The 17,025-nt window shown below is 44.1% G+C and overlaps 1 protein-coding gene across 6 annotated transcripts; it reads right to left on the bottom strand.

The window, feature by feature from the left end:
* Window positions 1–2,757: 2,757 nt before the first annotated feature.
* LOC110506576 (cap-specific mRNA (nucleoside-2'-O-)-methyltransferase 2) lies at window positions 2,758–9,990 on the bottom strand. Of its 6 annotated transcripts, none has more exons than XM_021586300.3 (4): window positions 7,864–8,101; window positions 7,225–7,409; window positions 5,255–6,519; window positions 2,758–4,959 (listed from the first exon to the last, which is right to left on the bottom strand). In XM_021586300.3, exons 3-4 carry the CDS (start codon window positions 6,500–6,502, stop codon window positions 3,889–3,891), a joined length of 2,319 nt encoding a protein of 772 aa, XP_021441975.3. In that variant the 5' UTR covers window positions 6,503–6,519; window positions 7,225–7,409; window positions 7,864–8,101; the 3' UTR covers window positions 2,758–3,888. The 6 variants fall into 6 exon arrangements, with proteins under 6 accessions (XP_021441975.3, XP_021441977.3, XP_021441978.3 ...); XM_021586302.3 differs by having other exon boundaries at window positions 7,987–8,101; XM_021586303.3 differs by lacking the exons at window positions 7,225–7,409; window positions 7,864–8,101 and adding an exon at window positions 9,787–9,990.
* Window positions 9,991–17,025: the final 7,035 nt, after the last annotated feature.

Below are 17,025 nucleotides of genomic sequence, written 5' to 3'. Positions count from 1 at the left end.
TTTGAAATATCCAATAAATGTCGTTCCACTTCATGATTGTGTCCCACTTGTTGTTGATTCTTCACAAAAAAATACAGTTTTATATCTTTATGTTTGAAGCCTGAAATGTGGCAAAAGGTTGCAAAGTTCAAGGGGGCCGAATACTTTCGCAAGGCACTGTACCCCCTTTCACACAATGGCTGACATCAACACACAAGTATAACCTGGGCGGCAGACGTGGGGCATGGTGGACAACATCACTGGGACGTAGGGTGGGATTTGCAGTGTAATTTCCCACACAAGCCCCTACATCTTCAATGCAACACGCTCCCCCCATAATTATTAATTATTATTATTATAAGAGGACGGCCTTTCCACTCCATTTACTTCACCTTTGGCCTTTCTCTCTGGTGTTAATTAAGTGATTACATCCCTGATCTATATTTTGATTCACTCCTGGATGGATGGAGGGACATATGGAAGGATAAGCTTTCCACAGATTGTGATGTAGCTAGAATCATGCCACCAGTGTAGACCATCCATCCACAGAAGAGGGGGCAGGGGAATGGGTTCATCCATTCAGTGTGTAAGAGGCAGGGTTCATAGAGAACATCCAGTGTGTGTGTGTGTGTGTGTGTGTGCGTGTTTCAAGTTTAGCGTTTTATTAGTCGTATGTACAGGATGCACATTGTATACACCGTTCAACAAAATGCTTCCTTGCAGGTTCCTTCCCGACAATGCAACAAAGATAAGAATACGAACATAAAGTAAATGGCTCAGTAGAATAGAATAAACTTTTTAGCAGAAGTATAATACAGTAAGGCACAATTTATAGTTCAATATGTACACATGTGCGTATCAGGGAAGGGGGGATTGGGAGGCAAGTTTTTAAATTGTGCATTATTAACAATAGTAATTAAGAGTCTGGTAGTAGCAGTTGTGATATGTGTGTATCATGAATGAGCACGTGTGTGTGTGTGTGTGTGTGTGTGTGTGTGTGTGTGTGTGTGTGTGTGTACAGATTGGGATTGGACAGAGCAGTGACAGAGGAACAAATTGGGAGCACTGAAAAGGGATTACATTTACAGTAAAATGTCACCCAATCACCTGATCAATTTATATATTTTTCACCAACTTAAGCCTATCATAACTCATTGTCATCTACCTCGCTTACCCACACACACTCTCTATTTCACTCTCTGTGACATAAATTAATCTATAATTATTACACAGACAGAAGTTAATCAGTAAACTCACACTGTCACACAGACATAATGTAATCAAATGGATATTGCTTTTCCATGTTCAGTTGATGCCTTTGAAACTCTCAAAGCTATTGTTAGCATGTCTGTGTGCATGTATGTACACATTTGTGTGATTCAAACTGTGATTTATTCAGCAAAGGCAATGTGTGGGTAATGACCTTATACCAGGTCAGTGCTTAAAGTGTGAGAATGTGTGTGTGACCCTGTAGAACATTAGCCATCCATCATAGGGTTCACCATTTAGCCTCATCCACACAGCAAGATTCTGATAAACCAGACATAGAAAAAGACACACTATTCTCTGTTCTGCTGTTGCATCAACACTCTCTCACTCGCACAAACATTCTGATCTGAATGAACCTGCAGGGGGGTGGCTTGTTACCTTCTCCTTTTATCATTTTCTGTTCATCCAGACATCTGCTCAGTCCTTCATTAGTAGTCTCTGGTGTGTGAATTTTGCCAGGGGAGATGCTAGTTGTTCAGATATCACATAAAGCTGCCGACTCGGCTACTCCCCCCCCTCCAAACCCCATCTCTACCCTCACTCACAGATGGTGAGTGGATTTGGTTAATCGAAGCAAAAGCAGGGATTCTATTCGGAATCATTCAATGGTTCCATTAAAACAAATCATTAGATTGCACTCCCATCACTGAAGCCCTCCACAGCTATGGAAATCAACAGAGATGAGTTGGTAGTGGAGGAGTGGGCTGAGAAAGGGGAACAGAGAGCGTGAGAGATAGAGGAAGAATGTGAAAATGACTGTGTTCAACAGCAGTCACAGGGATTGGAAGAAGAGGTCAGCAGCGAAACAATGAGATGTCTAAAAATGCAATCTGAATCTACACCTTCTGAGCTGACAGAGACCCCTTGGCTGTTGAGGCATTTTAAGCCTCACTGTCATCTTCTCTATTACACTGTCCTTCGGATGTTTCCCTCCTGACTGCTACCTAATTAACACACACAGACAGTACAATTATTAATCAGCAAATTAGGGAATGGCTGGTACACTGGGACAAATACAGCTTCTCAAATACTCCCTTTCTCCAAATGGCCTACTGTGATACAAAGATTTGCTCATCACTTAATCTTATACCTCATCTACCTATAACATGTACTGACAGTATATTGGTACTGTATAAACAGGGCTCAGCTCAGAAGTTTCATTTGTGCTTTTGGATGGTTTTATAAAAACAAATATAGAGCATTACAAAGAGAAAGAAGAATCATCTCTCAGTATCTTTATTTACCCTGATTTCAGCAGCTTGTGAATATTACAGGGCACCCCTGGGGGTTCTCACTCGCTTTGGTAAACCTTAAACCTTCTTCCTGAAGTGGAGGCTCTTGCTGAAGTAGACACCAGGATTGTCCTGACAGCTTCTCCTAATGAAGACTTTTCTTGGTTTTCACAAATGGCTGTGTTCCAGACTCTTTGTTGTGAATATCTTGAAAATAAATAAGCTCTCCTCTGTTTCTGTTCACTAAAGAAGACTAAAAGGCAAAACGAGGTAAGAATTCAGTGAAGTCAATATGTTTTTTTATTAAAGGAATACAACCTGCTCCAAAAAAAAAAATCAAATATTCAACAGTACATAAATATAAAAAAGTTTTTTCAAAGGCAAACAAAACCAATACAAAAGTATATATATAAAACATTTCGTGGACACATTGGCTTGCACAGCATGTTCCCAAAACCCAAAGCACAACATTTCGGTCCAACCATTTTTTTCAATAAAGTATCTGACCACATAGACGAGCTGTTCTACTGGATGCATCATTCCAAAGAAAACATAAAAATGCAGGTTAGACTGATATGAGACATTTCAAGGCCAGCTGTGGATATTATCAGATCCTAGATAATCATGAATTCATTTGCAGTTTAACACCAGGTGTAAATGGGGTCTAAGTATAGATGCCGTAGAGGCAAGACTACATTTTCTTCAAACCCCTGCAGAGTGAAACAGTGCATGCACGGCTAGCCTTCACAGCAGTCCCCAGGTAAAAACACAGTCACACAATCTACTGTATTTAGTCACTTCTGGTTAGACAGTGTCAGAAAAATGACACAAAAAGGCTTTTTAACTCCTAACAAACTGCATGATAATATTTTTATTTTAATAGTGAAACTAATATGAAAAGTATTTTTTTACTTTAAATAACTTGAATTAGCAGTACATGAGTTATTGTGCTGTCCTAAAAATACATTAGATCAGAGACCCAGGGAAATGTGACCAAATGTTGTCCTAATTGAAACAGATTAACTGTTGATATTTACAATCATAAAAAAAAATTAAGTCAGTTAGGTCTTCAATGTCTGATCACCACAGCATCAATCAAATTATATCAAATAGATCTACTTCACAGCATTGCTTGCCTCTAATTTTCATCAAAACAGGGACCAAATGTGCCCTTACTAAATATTGAAAGTTGCAAGGTCCAAAAACAACCCCATCCCACTTCTGTGATACAGATCTGAAGGGACCAGATGGGATTAAGTTAAGGGGGAGCTTCCACCCATCCAATTCCTTTACATTTGTCAACACTGATGGGGTAGGGGCTAGAGAAATGATCTAGTCAGTGCTTGTTTTCGGGCCAGGCTATGGTACAATCCACCTGAGACACACAGAGACCCTCTGTTGACCCCAGCTAAGCCTGCATGAGCAGGTGCAGCAGTTGACGGGCGATGGCTGAGTTCATGGTCCACAGGAACTCTATCAGCTCTCCTTTGAGCAGCTCCTCCATGGGAACAAACTGCAGTACCTGTCTCTGGCCAACAGGAGGCAGAATGTCAGCGTCCTCCTCCCCACTGGCCAGGCAGCCCATACGCTCCTGCAGGTCACCGAGGTGGGGAACGAGTCGAGCAGCAGCCTCTGGACAGAACCCCACACATACCAGCACCGCCCCTGAAGCACCTGGAGGAGAAGGACACCTGAAGGTGACAGAGCGGAAGGACAGGTGGAGGCAAAGGACGGTTGCCGCGGTTACGCGGGTAAAGGCAGAGAGAATGGGCAAGAGGAGGGCGTCGCCGGGTCCCATGCGGCGCAGGGAGAGCAAGACACAGTCCAGCAGGTCTCTCTGATACTGTGGCTCCCCGTCATGCAGAGTGGTGTGGGCCGTAGGTGGTAACGAGGGCTCCGAACAGAACTCCAGCACCAACCCCCCAGCCTGCTCCTCACAATCCCCCCAACACGATGCTCTGCCAAAGACAAGGCACTTTCTGTTTCCCTTGCCATTGCAGGGAGTGATGTCACATTGGGCTGCCACCTCTGAGAGGATGGAGGTGGTACCAACCATTGGGCAGGAGCTACAGGGAGGGACCAGAGTCCAGGCAGCTGACCTGTCCATGCCTGAGCCTAGGGCAGCCTGCTCCAAGGCTTCATTGAGGTGGTTCAACAGACCCCCATCACAGAATGGCGAGTTCCTGACTACAGTGAGGGCTGCCCCCACTATCACAAACCAGGTGTCCATATGGCATTCTGCCAGCGGCCCTGCCAGCACACAGCCTGCCCCAGTGCCGTCGGGGCCGTGGCCTTCCACACAGGCAGCGTAGCGGCCCTTCCCAACACGCTCCTTCCAGCCCAGGGCCTGCAGCTCCCTCCGCTGGTTAAAGGAGCCCATCTGATTCTTCTGGCCCAGGGGCCTCCGACCCATTACGCTGCAACACGCTGGGGCCACTGTGTTACGAGACAACCAGCGGGCCCGCGGCAGAGAACTCACCTACACACAGGAATAGGATGAACAGCTCAAGCCTGGCTTGAACATTTTTATGCAGAACTTTGTATTAAACAAGTTACTGATAATAAATGACAGATCCACCAAAAATAAATTCAGGAGGTTTCCATCGGTCACTGAATATCTCATATTATACTCATCAAACATTATTCTTAAATTGTAGATAATTATTATCCTAGCACTTCATAATGTCTAACTAATGGTCAAAGGGAATCAGCAAACTTTTATCGAGCTATAGGCTTCGCTATCTACTTTAACTTTGCATATTTGCCACTCTTACCTGGAAGCGCTGCAGGTACTCCTGAGCAGTGCAGTCCCTGATGTTTTCCAGTCGTTGCCTCTGCTTCTCATTCAGGCCCTCAAACATTCTCAGGTTTTCCCAAATCGTCCCTGTCTGTAGGTCATGGAAGTAGGAGCACACTTGCTCATGTTGCGCCAGGAACGACTGTGGGAGGAGCTGGCTGGGGAATAGGGCCTCACGGGCAGCCAGGTCTGGCCCGAAGTGACGGATCAGCTTGGACAGCAGGGGCCTCACAGCCTTCTTACCATCGTAGTGAAGACAGACGACATACACCTCAGAGTTCCCTGCTTTGCTGGTTGCCGGTTTGAAGACGCTGACGGAGCGGAAGCAGCAGTTTAACAGGTAGAGCAGGCAGACAGAGGAGTGCTCGTACAGAGTGAACATCTTCAGTACAAACGAGCCACCTGGGTCCAGAAGGAGGAGTGCTGCCGCAGCCTCGCAGTAGTGCAGCGATGACACCAGGGCCTCCTGCTCATCAGGGTTCCCCTGACAGTCAAAGCTCCCGTCCGCCGTCACCACGTCAATACTGCGCATGTTACCCACAAAGGTCTGCAGCTCCAACAGGTGCTTCTGACTCATGATGTCTCCTGTGTTGTCCGAGCCAAAGAACCACCAGGGCAGAGTGTTGACGATGAGGCGGTCGTCTGTGATGGTGGTGCCCCCTCCGTTGGCCTCGTGATAGGGGTTGAGTGTGTTGGCTGCCCAACTCCAGTCACAGTAGCACGTGTGCTTGCTGGTTTTGAGATAGTGGTTCAGAGCGGCGATGAAGGCCCCTGGAGCCTCACACAGGTGAACAGTGTTCAGCTCCCCGCTCTGCAACGCATCCTCTGGCAGAAGGTTGAAGGTGCCCAGGATCTCATAGAACTTGCACCAGGCCTGAGTGCAGATTTCGGCATTGGAGGCGGCTCGCACAGTACCAATAACCTTCCCGGCACGGTTGGTGGAATTGGTATGCTGGTGCCAGACTTCCAGATCCTTATCGCTAAGTCGGTTCTTCACCTCATTTAGTGACGTCTTCAGGGTCTGCAGGAAGATGTGGTCCTGGGCCGGGTGTCTCAGTGCTTCGCTGGGGTCAGGGATACACCACTCCCCATTGGCCGGTTTGACGTATGTCCTGACTTTATTGAAGAGTTCTCTGACCTCTGCAACTACTTCCGGGTCAAAGGCTTCCACATCAGTGGGCTGCTGCCTGCCAGCTTTCCTCCTCGCTCCCCGGCCCCAACTCATCCTCTCCACCAGACGCCCTGCAGCAAAACAAAAAAACAACCGATGTGATTTGATGACGTCCACAATGCTATACAATGCATGCCCTGCATAATGTAGATATCAGGAAACTGTATTTTATTTACACTCATATTTGTTGACTTTTTAGTTTATATGCATTAATGCCTAGTCCCAGGTCTGTGTAGCTACTGCCGTCACTCTATATATGCATGGGCAGTGGTTGATTACTGATTTATATGTACACTAGACTAATGGCTGGTACCATAACGAATTCTACCAAGTTATGGTCTCGGAGTCTGAACACACTAATAAAATAGGCCTAACTGAATAAACCTTTCTAAACACATAACCATGCCCGCAATCATTCTGAAAGTCCAGCTACATTGTTGCTATCGTGATTTAACTACGATGGAATAGTAGGCTTTTCCTTATGTTATATGGACATTTGGCAGTGTACATTAATCATTTTCTGCATCTGAATCAACAGGGTGGGTTTGTAAATTCAACCTGGAGTGACAGAGTGTGCTCTGGGCGTTTGTAAATTCAGAGCGTTTCACTCTTGGAGCATTCAGAGCGCTCACTGGACGCTCCGGCCAAAGAAGAGTAGGGTTGATCCGAGCGTTTTGACCTCACAACCGCAGTCAATCACCCAAGCGAACTGGCTAACGTTGGCTAGCTACTTCCAGACACAAATGAGAGAACACCTCACTCTGACCATTACTCACCCTAGCAGAGCAGGTTAGGCTGTTTTCATGTAATTCAGAGCTTTGGTGACTAAATGGGGTGCTGGCAACAAGTTAATCACGTTTTTTTGCAGACGTTTACGGATTCCGGCCATATTGAACGGGTGTTGAGTGTTCGTAACTTCATAACGTTATTCTGCGCTCTTGCATACTCAGACGAGAGTGCTCTGAAATCGGAGTAGATAGACAGAGCGAATTTAGGAACGCACTCACAACAAGCAGGCAGGACAGCTTACTACACCTCTGACTAGCTAGCTAACCAACCTCCTACTAAATAAAGCTAGCCAAACGTCAGGCATTTCATACAATGTGCCTAAAGGCGAAACAAGTAAGCGAAATCATTTATTTACATTTTATTGCTGGCTATAATACATATTTAAGGCATACATAACTTAACTAGTTGTTTAAATGGCCACACATCACACGGGCTATGACATGATTCTGTGAGTTGCTAACAGCATTTGTCCCCCTCTCCTTGCAGGTGCAGCGGCTACGTCTGTGTTGCTAAGCAATAAACTACGGGGTCGACTTTTAGGCCTACACTCATTTCGTTAGCTAACTAAGCTAGTTTCTCTAGCGTTAGGGAACATATCCTAATGAATAACATTAACTCTACTATACCTTGCTTGTTTACTGTACAAACACTTCCATAATAGACACACGTTTACAACGCTTACGGTCGTTAATTTGTGTTTGTAACTTAGGCTTCCCGCCGGTCAAAATGCTAACTTAAAAGGTTCATACCTAGCTAATGCTAGGCCAGCTAACATCCTCTTTCTCTCAGCACAGCTAGCTTCTCAGCAGACATTTATTTTTTTATGAGACAGATGTGCGCCCCCCGAAAAAAATATACTTCTTCGGTGAGGTTTAATGGCGGTTGGCATCCAATATGTTGCATTACCGCCCCCAACTGAACTATAGATCCATTACACTTAAAATACTAAATGGGAATGAGAAAAAAATAAAATACAAATAAATTATTATTACCCTATCAACTAACCCTATACTCATTAAAACCCATCACCTTATTCCACGACTTTAACCCTCTCTGATCCTACCCTAGGCCAACAGCCCGAGAAGATGGGACACCACCGCTCAACACAACCTGTAACTCTTCTGAAGTTAAATCTTGTATACCTAAATACTTCTCTGCAGTTGCCACCACAGCATATATTTAATGTGATTTTACTTCCCATTTCTGCAATACAGTTGACATCTATTACTATGAACACTAAGAAGCCAACCTTACTGAAGCATAACTCACTGATTGGCCTATCCCTCTGTACTGGCACAAATCTAACACTCACTGGGATCCTCACCCTTGACCCATCCTCGTCCACTTACTTCACTGCCTCAGCATATGACACCTTCTGCACTACTCTTACCCTGGCCACCTCAACCTGCCTCTCTAGGCCCATAGACTTCCGATCCCCAGCAACATGAGCACCCTTACAATTGACAAACAACTTTATCCACCGAAACTTCCCAATCCTCTGTCACATGCCCTCCGGCACACTTCCCACATCTTAGAATCTCCCTCTTACACACTGCTGCAACATGAACATAAACATTGCACCTGAAACAGAGCACTGGATTCTGCACAAAAGCTCTAACCAGATAACTGATATATCCTAACATGACTTTGTCTGGTAGAGACTGACAATGACTCTGTTTCACCATGCTCCCCACTGGGTCTGGGTTGCACCAAATGGCAGGCATCACAAACACCAGGAATGTTCAACTTCAATTGCTACACCTCCACACTTAACGCTACCACAGACAGCTAAGAGCAAAGCAAGAAACAGATATTTACCCACGTTGCATGACACAAAGCACCTTCTCCCTCTGGTCATAAGTAACACAAACAAATATCACAAGTCCACTACAGGTTACCTTTAATTGATTTAAGATTCTTTGGGATTGGGTTGGTGGATCGCATTTGACTTAAGGTGAATACACTGCCACCTACTGTACTGGAGTGTGAGGCCAGGCACAGCCAAACTACATAAAATTATGTCCTTAGTCCTGTTCCTCTAAAGAAAGTGAAATAGAGCCTTAAAACACCACTTCCCTCCCCCCTCTGCACCACCAAAACCCCAACCCTGTCCAGCCTCTAACCCTTTTACACAATCTCTCCTTATCTACGCTATATAATTCCCAAAATATCAACACATACTCCACCGTTTCCTCCACTAAACAGTCATCACACTGACCTGTTTCATGTCTCCCTATCACAATGTGGCATTCAAACCTGTGTGCCCAAACCATAGTCTACTCCACACAACTTCCTCTCACCTACATCCCGTACTCCCCACCTCTTCCTTTACTGATCATTGCATGTGAGAAAATTGGCTCCCTTGACTACTAGGATCCCACTTCCTTTGCCAAAAATCAAACCCTTTTGCTCGGATCAAGGACTTGACTTCCCTGCGACCCAGAGGGACCTCAATATATACCCTCTCGCCTAACAGCACTCTTAGCCAACACATCAGCCTTCTCATTACCCTCCACACGCACATGGGTGGGAACCCAGAAAAAGCTTACCACCACTCCCATTAGCAGCACCATCATCTCCAAAAACAAGTCTCCCCTATCTGACCTGCCCATCGTCACATTACTCAACACTGCAGCCGAATCAGAGCTGATCATCACTCTGAATGTTTCATCTCCTCCACCAATTTTAAACCTATTATCAAGCGCATCAACTCGGCCGCATACACTGACACATAATCAGTTAACTGCTTGAATGTGCTAACGTTGTTCTTCTTATTTAAATGTGTATTGGCGGATCGAAACCGTGATGTGCATACACCGCCACCTACTGTACTGGAGTCAAGGCCTCCCTATTCATCTATCCCTCTTATCTTGCTCTGTGTTTCCACCTACTATTCTGGAGTGTGAATTCATTACACTTCGTAGAAAAATTGCAATACCAACTTACCTTATACCCATTAACGCCACCCCAGTTATCACTCCTTTCAACAGCTCCCTGCTCCCTAGGTGCTTGGGAAGAAGCACCCGTTTCCTCTGGGTGGTAGAAATGTAAAAAATCATCACGAGTCCACTTCGAGTTACTTTCACCAACAACAGTCTCCAACCTTTTCTCCACCCAACCTGACACCACATATGGATCTTCCAGAAGGCAAGGAAACATTCTCTTTAGAAATCTCAGTCTCACTGGGCCAGAATCTTTTCTGTTCAAAATAAAACAGATCTGATCCCTACACAGGCTCCAGGTGAACTGGGAGGGCGGGCCGTCTCCCGGCGCCAGTACCCCTTCAAGTCTTCTGATGTAAACACCTGAAGTCTCAAAAACATTTCTGCTGCAGCCACAAGTTTCTTTGACTTCTTTGACCCTTGAGCCATAAAGTTTAGAACTGTGGCGATGAACGCCACAAACTCCACCTTATAACAAACAGGGTATCTTTTGAATGGCAGCAAACATTTACGACAAGCTGTGGTGCATCCACTACCATATCTTCATTAGCTTCACTTGTTTTGTCAACTCTTTTAATTGCCTCCGCATAGGAGATTCGATTGACCGCTCAAACTTTTGCCACCTCAATCTCTTTCACCCTTACAGGACACTCCAGGAACTTGGGATCATGATCCCCACCACAATTGCAACACCGTTGTCCTTCTACACACCGTTCTTCCGTATACTCCATCCGTCTGCACAAACTTGAAACATGGCCAAATCCTTTGTAATTTTTTACAATGCAATGGTTTGGTGAAGAAAGCTCTTACAGCGAATCTTACATAACTAGGTTTCACATTCGTAGGTAGATGCTCTTTATTAATAAATAAAACAGGACGACAGACTTTCTTATTTTTCTCCGTTCACCCAGCGGGTAAGGCGCCGGACACCAACTACACCAGGAATTCTCTTCATGTATTTAATGTTAACATCCCCTGAAATGACTCGGGGCGCTCTGCTCTGAAGTTCAAAGCATGATACTTCTGTTGTATTGATTCTTTTGAGGCATACTGCAACCTTTGTTCTACAGAAACCTAATTAATCAGAATAATAGCACTTCTGGTCACTTTGATAGATTCCACTTTTCCCAGAGTATGTTTCACCATCTTCGACACCTCAAACGGGTCTCCCATGTATGCATCCTTCACATACACAAATATCTATCCTCCATTCCAACTTTAGATCATTTCCTTTTTGTTTCATTCTTTGACACTACTGTTGTCCATTCATCTTCACCAACTTTGCTCAACGCACTGCTCGATTCAACCCCGGCATTCACTTCCACCGTCTTCCTCCTAAACGACCACTTCCCATTTTAGGACTCTTCTTTCCCAGTCCTAGTCATCCCCCCATTATTAGGCTATGTCTAAGTTTACATTTTATCACTCTTTTGCTTCTCCACCAGATCCATATGTATTTTGTGCATTTTATAACCAATAAATCCAGTCTGTGAACCTCATCCAGACAAACATCCACACAAAACCCATAGTTTTAATCCATGTTTGCAACATAACATTTTGAAAAGATTGGATGACAACGACCTTAAGATGCCTGGTTGGAAATGGGCAGTGCTTGACTTGGTCTGAAATAGGTGTCGGTACTATTTCTGGGTCCCGGTACTGTTTGTATTTAGGTGCTGGAACTTTAAGCCAATATTTAAGGTGTTGGAACTCAAGCTGTAGAACATTTGAGGTGCCAGTACAGTTCTTGTGAGCTGGGGCCCGAGTCAAGCACTGGCAATGGGGCCATTAGGGAAATCCCACACTAAATAGAACTGATCCAGAACAAATTAAGTGAAGTCTGACATAAGTCCTTCTCTGACTGCACCGAACCATTGGGAAACCAGCAATCCACAACTTCACCCCCATCACCCAATGTCTCAGCCTGTCGAGTGGAGCTGCGGGTGATGTAATGGCCTTAATTTGACATGATAATGGTTCGTTTATTAGTCTGAGAGAACAACATAAGAACTGTGTGCACTCTACCCATACTGCCTTGAGGCGCGTACATCTGTGCTCTGTCTCACAGTATGTTCCCAAATTACTACTGCTGTAACTGTGATAAGAGTTAGACATCTTAGAAATGACTCCCTTTAGAGACACATGCCAGTAATGACAGAATGGGGTCGAAGAGTTGGAATTATTGTACATTTAAAAAATGTTATTCACTAACCAAAAATATATTGTTTATTTGTGACATGCTTTAGCTTGAGGAAGTCTCAGCCTTTTCTCCACACTTGAGGATGCCATTGTCCTATTCAGACCATTTTAGAAAAGTATTTGTTTAAAATGATTTTATTACCAAAGTAGACCTGTTACAGTTGAAGTTGGAAGTTTGCATACACTTAGGTTGGAGTCATTTTTCCAACAATTGCTTACAGACAGATTATTTCACTTATAATTCACTGTATCACAATTCCAGTGGGTCAGCAGTTTACATACACCAAGTTGACAGTGCCTTTTAAACACCTTGGAAAATTGTAGACCCCCACAAGTCTGGTTCATCCTTGGAGCAATTTCCAAACGCCTGAAGGTACCACGTTCATCTGTACAAACAATAGTACGCAAGTATAAATACCATGGGACCACGCAGCTGTCATACCGCTCAGGAAGGAGATGTGTTCTGTCTCCTAGAGATGAATGTACTTTGGTGCGAAAAGTGCAAATCAATCGCAGAACAACAGCAAAGGACCTTGTGAAGTTGCTGGAGGGACTGGTGCACTTCACAAAATAGATGGCATCATGAGGTAGGAAAATTCTGTGGATATATTGAAGCAACATCTCAAGACGTCAGTCAGGAAGTTAAAGCTTGGTCACAAATGTCAAGGCTGTGGGTAACTGATGAAAGGAGTCAGGCGCAGGAGAGCTGAGATGTGTGGACAAGGTATTTAATTCAAGAAAACACCAGTACAAACACAATACTATGTATAAAACCCAGCAATAATAATACCAGCCATCAGATACAGCCTAACAATAAAACAAACACGCACACAAACATGGGGGAACCCAGAGTGTTAAATAATGAACATGTAAAGGGGAGGAATTGAAACCAGGTGTGTAGAAAACAAAGACAAAACAAATGGAAAATGAAAAGTGGATTGGTGATGGCTAGAAGGCCGGTGACGTCGACTGCTGAACGCCGCCCGAACAAGGATAGGGACCGACTTCGGCGGAAGTCGTGACAGCAAATGGGTCTTCCAAATGGACAATGACCCCAAACATACTTCCAAAGTTGTGGCAGAATGGCTTAAGGACAACAAAGTCAAGGTATTGGAGTGGCCATCACAAAGCCCTGACGTCAATCCCATAGAAAATTTGTGGGCAAAACTGAAAAAGCGTGTATGAGCAAGGAAGCCTACAAACCTGACTCAGTTACACCAGCTCTGTCAGGAGGAATGAGCCAGAATTCACCCAACTTATTGTGGGAAACTTGTGGAAAGCTACCTGAAACATTTGACCCAAGTTAAACAATTTAAAGGCAATGCTACCAAATACTAATTGAGTGTATGTAAACTCCTGACCCACTGGGAATGTGATGAAAGAAATTAAAGCTGAAAAAAATAATTATCTACTATTATTCTGACATTTCACATTCTTAAAATAAAGTGGTGATCCTAACTGACCTAAGACAGGGAATTTTTATTACGATTAAATGTCAGGGATTGTGGAAAAACTGAGTTTAAATGTATTTGGCTAAGGTGTATGAAAACTTCCGACTTAAACTGTATTTGTCTGCCACTTTTTATTTTTCTTACTTTATTGTGTTTCCCTCTCTAGAGAGATGTTTCACTCTTCCTCTATGACAATGTGTGTTGTTTGCAGTTGTCTATGTCAATGATATCAATGTCTCTTCATGATGTCACTATCATTGTGTATGTATGTGTGTATGTGTGTGTGTGTGGTAGAGGGAGCAGTGTGTTGGAACTGTAACACACGAGAACAGAGACACTGCTGCTGAATGCTGGAAACAGGGCGGAACTTTTGATGCCATCATACAACTATACACTACATTACCAAAAGTATGTGGACACCTGCTCGTTGAACATCTCATTCCAAAACCATGGGCATTAATATGGAGTTGGTCCCCCCCTTGCTGCTCTAACAGCCTTCACTCTTCTGGGAAGACTTTCCACTAGATGATGGAACATTGCTACGGGAAATTGCTTCCATTCAGCCACAAAAGCATTTGTGAGGTCGGGCACAGATGTTGGGCGATTAGGCCTGGCTCGCAGTGGGCATTTCAATTCATCCCAAAGGTGTTCGATGGGGTTGAGGTCAGGGCTCTGTGCAGGCCAGTAAAAGTTATTTCACACCAATCTCGATAAACCATTAATGTATGGACCACGCTTTGTGCATGGGGGCATTGTCATGCTGAAACAGGAAAGAGCCTTTCCCAAACTGTTGCCACAAAGTTGGAAGCGCAGAATCGTCTAGAATGTAATTGTATGCTGTAGCGTTAAGATTTAACTTCACTGGAACTAAGGGGCCTGAACCATGAAAAACAGCCCCAGAACATTATTACTCCTCCACCAAACTTTACAGTTGGCACTATACATTCAAGCAGGTAGCTTTGGTGAAATATAATTAATCACCCCAGAGAACGCGTTTCCACCTCTCCAGAGTCCAATGATGGCGAACTTTACACCACTCCAGCTGACACTTGGCATTGCACATGGTGATCTTAGGCTTGTGTGTGGCTGTTCGGCTATGGATACCCATTTCATTAAGCTCCTGACAAACAGTTATTGTGTTGACTTTGCTTCCAGAGGCAGTTTGGAACTCGGTAGTGAGTATTGCAACCGAGAACAGACGATTTTTACTGTCCTATTCTGTGAGCTTGTGTGACCTACCACTTTGCAGCTGAGCCGTTGTTGCTCCTAAACATTTCCACTTCACAATAACAGCCCTTACAGTTGACCGGGACAGCTCTAGCAGAGCAGAAAATTGACGAACTGACTTGTTGGAAAGGTGGCATCTTATGACGGTGTCACATTGAAAGTCACTCAGCTTTTCAGTGTGGCCATTCTACTGCAAATGTTTGTCTATGGAGATTGCATGGCTGTATGCCCGACTTTATAACTGTCAGCAACGAGTGTGGCTGAAATACACTAATTTGAAGGGGTGTCCACATACTTTTGTATATACAGCGTATTTGAATGTAGTGACAACAAGAGACACACACGTTCCTTCTACTCTGCAGTTTTTTTCCCCCAATGATTGTGAACATCCGATTACATCTGATTAGGAAGAACCGAGCTTAAAGTGTCCTCTAACTGTCAACTCAATTACTGAATAACAGCCTGAGATAGGCAGAAGCAGAGGGAGAGAATGATGGAGGGGGAGAGCCAGTTAAAAACACTGCAATATTTTTGTGTAGTTCTAGTACACATTGGTTGTGTGTGATGTCTACATTGTGCTGTACTGTAATTGTGGCCCAGCTGGGCTCATTGGTGTGTTTCACACATTCCCATTAGGTGAGAATTTTGGCTCGGATGCAGAAAGAATTTGAGGCTGTGTGTGTGTGTTTGTGCATGTGAGTGCTTGTATGTATCCATGTGCTGTGAATACATGTGCACTGAGTATACAAAGCATTAGGAACACCGGCTCTCTTCATGAAATAGCCTGACCAGGTGAATCCAGGTAAAAGCTACGATCCCTTATTGATGTCACTTGCTAAATCCACATCAATCATTTGAAGGGGAGGAGACAGGTTGAAGAAGGATTTTTAAGCCTTGAGACAATTGAGACATGTTTTGTGTATGTGTGCCATTCAGAGGGTAAAAAAATGTGAGTGCCTTTGAACAGGGTATGGTAGTAGATGCCAGGCTTTTGTTTCAAGAAATGCAACACTGCTGGGTTTTTCACGCTCAACAGTTTCCCGTGTGTATCAAGAATGGTCCACCACCCAAAGGACATCCCGACATGCTTTTGACACCTTGTAGAGTCCATCCCCCGATGAATTGTGGCTGTCCTGAGGGGGGTTGGAACTCAATATTAGGAAGGTGTTCCTAATGTTTGGTATACTCACTGTATTTCATGCACATACTGTATATTATGTCATTTGTGTTTACCTCCTCTTATCCCAGCTTCCAGTTATTCCATAACTCTTAGAGAAACCCTGATGAGCTTCCTGCAGGGACAGCAATCCCTCTCATTACCAATCAGAGCAGCAGTGAGACGATAATTGCAATATCTGCCACAGATTACAGCGTTAGCATTTTTTCTCTAAATTAACCTATTAACATACAGCCTTCCAAAAGAAAAACACCTAGAAATAGAAGAGAGTTGCTCCTTGATGGTGCCTTCAATTACATAACCAATCTCTTAATCTGTGGTACAGATTAAGAAAATGTACTTTATTTAAGCTCTGATGTGTGTTTTAGATACCTCAGGCAGTATAGAGCATGATTTTGGTTATGATAGCCTGCTTGTGCTTGGATCACAGGGCAATCTGTCAGCTACTAGGGACAGAATTATTGTATATTTGAAACACCTGTACAATCTTCAAATCACACAAATTTATACACACACACACTCACATGCACACTCACATAGACACACATGTTTCAAGTTTTCTCACACAGCCTGACAGCAAGATAACAAAGCAAATGATGTGTGACTAAGAGGATTAAAAGTGTTTCTGATTGATCATCTGAGCAGTGTTTCCCTCTCAGTCACTCCCTGCCAGTAAAGATCTGGGGGGGAAAACGCACAAACCCCAATCTCCTCTCTTTCCATGTGAGCAATAGTAATCATTAACATATTCTACCGTCAGCTTGTGAGCTATCAGAGCTGTGTGTGTTCGTC

This window comes from Oncorhynchus mykiss, chromosome 26 (assembly GCF_057628025.1).
Source record: "Oncorhynchus mykiss isolate SJ-2025 chromosome 26, ASM5762802v1, whole genome shotgun sequence".
Lineage (NCBI taxonomy): Eukaryota > Metazoa > Chordata > Actinopteri > Salmoniformes > Salmonidae > Oncorhynchus > Oncorhynchus mykiss.
Note: the sequence above shows the minus strand (reverse complement) of the source record. Positions and strands in the feature narration are given on the sequence as shown.